The 7,226-nt window shown below is 55.5% G+C and overlaps 1 protein-coding gene across 1 annotated transcript in view; it reads right to left on the reverse strand.

Moving 5' to 3' along the window:
- LOC108510341 (clusterin-like) overlaps window positions 1–7,133 on the reverse strand; it is a gene marked incomplete at its 5' end in the record, with an annotated part of 12,754 nt that extends 5,621 nt beyond the window's left edge. Inside the window, 3 exon segments of the mRNA XM_017840024.1 lie at window positions 1,364–1,912; window positions 5,106–5,571; window positions 6,946–7,133. Coding sequence (XP_017695513.1) covers window positions 1,364–1,912; window positions 5,106–5,571; window positions 6,946–7,133 — 1,203 coding nt within the window.
- Window positions 7,134–7,226: the final 93 nt, after the last annotated feature.

Consider the following 7,226-nt stretch of genomic DNA (forward strand, 5'->3'; position numbering starts at 1 on the left):
CCTAAAAACCCAGCCCAGAACATCCCAAAAAACCAGCCCAGAACATCCCAAAAACCCAGCCCAGAACATCCCAAAAAAACCCAGAACATCCAAAAAAAAACAGAACATCTCAAAAAAACCAGCCCAGAACATCCCAAAAACCCAGAGCAGAATATTCAAAAAAACCCAGAAGAGAACATCCTAAAAAACCCAGCCCAGAACATTCCAAAACCCCAGCCCAGAATATCCCAAAGAAAACCCAACTCAAAATATTCCAAAACACCCAACCCTAAATATCCCAAAAAAACCCAGAACATCCCAAAAAACCCAGCCCAGAACATCCCAAAAAACCCAGCTCAGAATATCCCAAAAACCCCAACCCCAAATATCCCAAAAAAAACCCAGAACATCCCAAAAACCCAGAACAGAACATCCCAAAAACCCAGAACAGAATATTCCAAAACACCCAACCCTAAATATCCTCAAAAAACCCAGAACATCCCAAAAAACCTCAGCCCAGAACATCCCAAAAACCCAGAACATCCCAAAAAAACCCAGCCCAGATTACCCCAAAAAACCCAACTCTAAATATCCAAAAAAAACCCAGAAGGTCCCAAAAACCCAGAATAGAACATCCCAAAACACCAACCCTAAATATCCTCAAAAAACCTGAATATCCAAAAAAACCCGGTCCAGAACATCCCAAAAAACCCAGCCCAGAACATCCCAAAAACCCAGCCCAGAACATTCCAAAAAACCCAACACTAAATATCCCAAAAAAAAACCCAGAACATCCCAAAAAACCCGGCTCAGAACATCCCAAAAACCCAGAACATCCCAAAAAACCCAGCTCAGAATATCCCAAAACCCCCAACCCTAAATATCCAAAAAAAACCCAGAACATCCCAAAAACCCAGAACAGAACATCCCAAAAAACACAACCCAGAGAATCCCAAAAAACCCAGCTCAGAATATCCCAAAACCCCCAACCCTAAATATCCCAAAAAAACCCAGAACATCCCAAGAAAACCAACCCAGAACATCCCAAAAAACACAGCCCAGAACATCCCAAAAACCCAGAACATCCCAAAAAACCCAGCTCAGAATATCCCAAAACCCCCAACCCTAAATATCCAAAAAACCCCCAGAACATCCCAAAAACCCAGAACAGAACATCCCAAAAACCCAGAACATCCCAAAAACCCCAGAACATCCCAAAAAAGCCCCATCCCCGCCAACAGCGGAGCTTCGCTATTCCCAAACCGCCCCGGGAATTCCTCCCAAACCCGGCCAAGAAGCAGGAGGGGGCGGGAGGGCGAGGATTTCTGGGAATCTCATCCCTAAATCCCGGCCGGCTCCCGGGGAAAGCCGAGCCCCGGCTCACCTGGGCCGATCCCAGCCCAGGGATGCTCCCAGCTCCCCTGGGCCTCCTCCAGCATCCCGCGGGTCAGCTCCAGGAGCGGCTGGAAGAGGTGCTGGAAGCCGTGCTGGGGGTGCAGGGGATGCCGGAAAAAGGGATAGAGATCCCGGGAAAAGCGGCGGGCCGGCGGGAGCCGCACGCGCTGCACGGGGGGGGGGCGGAAGGATTCCCGGAAAGGTTCCCGGAAGGATTCCCGGAAGCCCCCGAAGGGCGCCTGGAAGAAGGGGAGCGCGCGGCCGAAGGGGCGGGAGCCGTCCTGGAAGATCCCGTCGATCCCGTCCTCCAGGAGCCCGAAGCGCTCCTCCAGCTCCTCCAGCTCCTGCTCCTGCCGCTCGTCCCGCTCCAGCAGCGAGTCCAGGCGCTCCCCGTTCACCCAGATGGAGAAGGGGGACGAGTGGTTCAGGAATTCCTCCAGCTGGGAAGGGCGGGCGGGAATGTCGGCGGCGGGATCGGGGAGAAACCCGCCCCCCTTCCCAGTGTCCCGCTGTGGGATCTCCCTCGCCTGCCCACCCTCTGGATAGTGGGAATGGGAACGGGATCAGGGCAAACTCCACCCCATTCCCAGTGTCCCTGGGATCCCTCAGCCTTCAGCCCTCTGGATAATGGGAATGGGAACAGGGGCAGGGCAAACTCCGCCCCATTCCCAGTATTCCTGGGATCCCTCAGCCTTAACCCCTCTGGATAGTGGGAATGGGAACAGGGTCAGGGCAAACTCCACCCCATTCCCAACGTCCATGTGAGCTGTGGGATCCCTCACCTGCCCACCCACTGGATAACGGGAATGGAAACAGGGTCAGGGCAAACTCCACCCCATTCCCAGTATCCCTGGGACCCCTCTCCTTTCAGCCCTCTGGATAATGGGAATGGGAACGGGGGCAGGGCAAACTCCACCCCATTCCCAGTGTCCCTGGGACCCCTCACCTTTCAGCCCTCTGGATAATGGGAATGGGAACAGGGTCAGGGTAAAATCTGCCCCATTCCCAATATCCTGGTATGCTGTGGGACTCCTCACCTGCCCACCCTCTGGATAATGGGAATGGGAACGGGATCAGGGCAAACTCCACCCCATTCCCAGTGTCCCTGTGAGCTGTGGGATCCCTCGCCTGCCCACCCTCTGGATAATGGGAATGAGAACAGGATCAGGGCAAACTCCACCCCATTCCCAGTGTCCCTGGGACCCCTCAGCCTTCAGCCCTCTGGATACTGGGAATGGGAACAGGATCAGGGCAAACTGCCCCATTCCCAGTGTCCCTGTGAGTTGTGGGATCCCTCACCTGCCCACCCTCTGGATACTGGGAATGGGAACAGGGTCAGAGCAAAATCTGCTCCATTCCCAATATCCTGGTGTGCTGTGGGACCCCTCACCCTTCAGCCCTCTGGATATTGGGAATGGGAACAGGATCAGGGCAAACTCCACCCCATTCCCAACGTCCATGTGAGCTGGGGGACCCCTCACCTGCCCACCCTCTGGATAATGGGAATGGGAATGGGATCAGGGCAAACTCCACCCCATTCCCAGTGTCCCTGTGAGCTGTGGGACCTGCCAGCCCTCTGGATAACGGGAAGGGGAGCGGGATGAGGCCAAAATTCCCCCCATTCCTGGCATCCCAGTATGCCGTGGCCCCCTCACCTGCTCGACCACCAGTTAATGGGAAGGGGACCGGGATGAGCCCAAACTCGGCCCCATTCCCAGTATCCCTGTGAGCTGTGGGACCTGCCCGCCCTCTGGATAATGGGAAGGGGAGCGAGCTCCTCATTCCTGGGATCCCAGTATGCCGTGGCCCCCTCATCTGCTGGACCACCAGTTAATGGGAAGGGAACCGGGATGAGCCCAAACTCGGCCCCATTCCCAATATCCCTGTGAGCTGTGGGACCCCTCTCCCNAAAAAAAAACCCTAAATATCTCAAAAAACCCAGCCCAGAACACCCCTAAAAACCCAGCCCAGAACATCCCAAAAAAACCAGTCCAGAATATGCCAAAACACCCAACCCTAAATATCTCAAAAACCCAGCCCAGAATATCCAAAAAAACCACAAAAAATATCCAGAACATTCCAAAAAATCCAGCCCAGAATAGTCCAAAAAACCTAACCCTAAATATCCCAACCCAGTCCAGAACATCCCAAAAAACCCAGCCCAGAACATCCCAAAAACCCAGCCCAGAATATCCCCAAAACCCAGAACAGAATATTGAAAAAAACCGCCCAGAATATTCCAAAACACCCAACCCTAAATATCCTCAAAAAACCCCCAGAACATCCCAAAAAAAACAGCCCAGAACATCCCAAAAACCCAACTCTAAATATCCCAACCCAACCCAAAACATCCCAAAAACCCAACTCAGAACATCCCAAAAACCCAACTCAGAACATCCCAAAAACCCAGCCCAGAATATTCCAAAAAACTGGCCCAGAACATCCCAAAAAACCCAGACCAGAATATCCCAAAACACCCAACCCTAAATATCCCAAAAAAACCCAGAACATCCCAAAAAACCCAGAACAGAACATTCCAAAAAGCCCAGCCCAGAACATCCCAAAAAACCCAGAACAGAATATTAAAAACACTGGGCCAGAAGATCCCAAAAACCCAGAACAGAACATCCCAAAAAACCTCAGCCCAGAACATCCCAAAAAACCCAGCTCAGAATATCCCAAAAACCCCAACCCTAAATATCCCAAAAAAACCCAGAACATCCCAAGAAAACCAGCCCAGAACATCCCAAAAAACCCAGCCCAGAACATCCAAAAAACCCCAACCCTAAATATCCAAAAACCCCCAAGAACATCCCAAAAACCCGGAACAGAACATCCCAAAAAACCCAGCTCAGAATATCCCAAAAACCCCAACTCCAAATATCCCAAGAAACCCAGAACATCCCAAAACCCCAGAACATCCCAAAAAACCCCAGCCCAGAACATCCCAAAAAAACCAGCTCAGAATATCCCAAAAACTCCAACTCTAAATATCCCAAAAAAACCCAGAACATCCAAAAAACCCAGAACAGAATATTCCAGAACACCCAACCCTAAATATCCTCAAAAAACCTGAATATCCCAAAAAACACAGCTCAGAACATCCCAAAAAAACCAGAACATCCCAAAAACCCAGCTCAGAATATCCCAAAAACCCAGCTCGGAATATCCCAAAAAACCCCAGAACATCCCAAAACCCCAGAACAGAACATCCCAAAACACCCAATCCTAAATATCCTCAAAAACCCCCCAGAACATCCCAAAAAACCCAGAACATCCCAAAAAACCCAGAACATCCCAAAAGACCCAGAACATCCCAAAAAAACCCAGAACATCCCAAAAAACCCAGCTCAGAATATCCCAAAAACCCCAACCCTAAATATCCCAAAAAAACCCCAGAACATCCTAAAAACCCAGAACAGAACATCCCAAAAACCCAGCTCAGAATATTCCAAAAAACCCAACCCTAAATATCTCAAAAAAACCCCCAGAACATTCCAAAAACTCAGCCCAGAACATCCCAAAACCCCAGAGCATCCCAAAAACCCCAGAACATCCCAAAAACCCCAGAACATCCCAAAAAAGCCCCATCCCCGCCAACAGCGGAGCTTCGCTATTCCCAAACCGCCCCGGGAATTCCTCCCAAACCCGGCCAAGAAGCAGGAGGGGGCGGGAGGGCGAGGATTTCTGGGAATCTCATCCCTAAATCCCGGTCGGCTCCCGGGGAAAGCCGAGCCCCGGCTCACCTGGGCCGATCCCAGCCCAGGGATGCTCCCAGCTCCCCTGGGCCTCCTCCAGCATCCCGCGGGTCAGCTCCAGGAGCGGCTGGAAGAGGTGCTGGAAGCCGTGCTGGGGGTGCAGGGGATGCCGGAAAAAGGGATAGAGATCCCGGGAAAAGCGGCGGGCCGGCGGGAGCCGCACGCGCTGCACGGGGGGGGGGCGGAAGGATTCCCGGAAAGGTTCCCGGAAGGATTCCCGGAAGCCCCCGAAGGGCGCCTGGAAGAAGGGGAGCGCGCGGCCGAAGGGGCGGGAGCCGTCCTGGAAAATCCCGTCGATCCCGTCCTCCAGGAGCCCGAAGCGCTCCTCCAGCTCCTCCAGCTCCTGCTCCTGCCGCTCGTCCCGCTCCAGCAGCGAGTCCAGGCGCTCCCCGTTCACCCAGATGGAGAAGGGGGACGAGTGGTTCAGGAATTCCTCCAGCTGGGAAGGGCGGGCGGGAATGTCGGCGGCGGGATCGGGGAGAAACCCGCCCCCCTTCCCAGTGTCCCGCTGTGGGATCTCCCTCGCCTGCCCACCCTCTGGATAATGGGAAGGGGAACAGGGGCAGGGCAAACTCCACCCCATTCCCAGTGTCCCTGTGAGCTGTGGGACCTGCCCGCCCTCTGGATAATGGGAAGGGGAGCGAGCTCCTCATTCCTGGGATCCCAGTATGCCGTGGCCCCCTCATCTGCTGGACCACCAGTTAATGGGAAGGGAACCGGGATGAGCCCAAACTCGGCCCCATTCCCAATATCCCTGTGAGCTGTGGGACCCCTCTCCCATCATCCCAGAGCCACTGATGGAAAGGGACTGGGATGAGCCCAAACTCTGCCCCATTCCCGGTGTCCCAGTGAGCTGTGGGACCCTGCACCCCCCATCCCGGAGCTGCCAATGGAAAGGGGAGCAGGGCCAGCCCAAAATCTGCCCCCTCTTCACATCAGGATCTCTCCCCTTCAGGTGATGGGAAGGAGAGCAGGACCAGCCCAAACTCGGCCCCATTCCCAGAATCCCTGTGAGCTGTGGGACCTACCAGGCTTCTGGATAATGGGGAGCAGGATCAGCCCAAAATCCACCCCATTCCCAATATCCCTGTGAGCTGTGGGACCCCTCACCCGCCATCCTGGAGCCACTAATGGAAAGGGGACCGGGATGAGCCCAAACTCTGCCCCATTCTCGGTATCCCTGTGAGCTGTGGGACCCATGGGAAGGGAGCAGGATCAAGCCAAAATCCAACCCCTCCCCAATATCCCTGTGACTCCTCTCCTGCCATCCCGGAACCACTAATGGGAAAGGGACCGGGATGAGCCCAAACTCGACCCCATTCCCGGTATCCCAGTGAGCTGTGGGACCCCTCTCCCGCCACCCCGGAGCCACTGATGGAAAGGAACCGGGATGAGCTCAAACTCCGCCCCATTCCCGGTATCCCTGCGTTCTGTGGAACCCCTCTCCCGCCATCCCGGAGCCGCTAACGGGAAGAGGACCGGGATGAGTCCAAATTCCTCCCCATTCCCGGTATCCCTGCGTTCTGTGGAACCCCTCTCCCGCCATCCCGGACCCGCTAACGGGAAGGGGAGCGGGATGAGCCCAAATTCTTCCCCATTCCCGGTATCCCTGCGTTCTGTGGGACCCCTCTCCCGCCCTCCCGGAGCCGCTAACGGGAAGAGGACCGGGATGAGTCCAAATTCCTCCCCATTCCCGGTATCCCTGCGTTCTGTAGGACCCCTCTCCCGCCCTCCCGGACCCGCTAACGGGAAGAGGACCGGGATGAGCCCGAATTCCTCCCCGTTCCCGGCGCGCCCGCGGCCCGTCCCTGACCTGGCGCCCCACGAGGCCGGAGCCGCTGTGGCAGGTCCGGGAGTAGAAGCGGACGCAGGAGCGCTTGAGGCAGGGCTTGCACTGCTCCCACAGCGCCTGCACCGTGTCGTTGCACTCGTCCTGCCGCGCCGCCAGCTCCCGCTCCTTCTGCCGCGCCAGCTGCACCGCTTCCTACCGGGAATCGCGGCCTCAGCCCCGCCACCGGGACGGGCCGGCTCCCGGCGGGAACCCGCCCCCGGGATGCACCCACCGGCCCCCCCGGGATGGCATCATCCTGCTCC

This window comes from Lepidothrix coronata, unplaced genomic scaffold (genome assembly GCF_001604755.1).
Source record: "Lepidothrix coronata isolate B3197 unplaced genomic scaffold, Lepidothrix_coronata-1.0 Scaffold679, whole genome shotgun sequence".
Taxonomy (NCBI): Eukaryota; Metazoa; Chordata; class Aves; order Passeriformes; family Pipridae; genus Lepidothrix; species Lepidothrix coronata.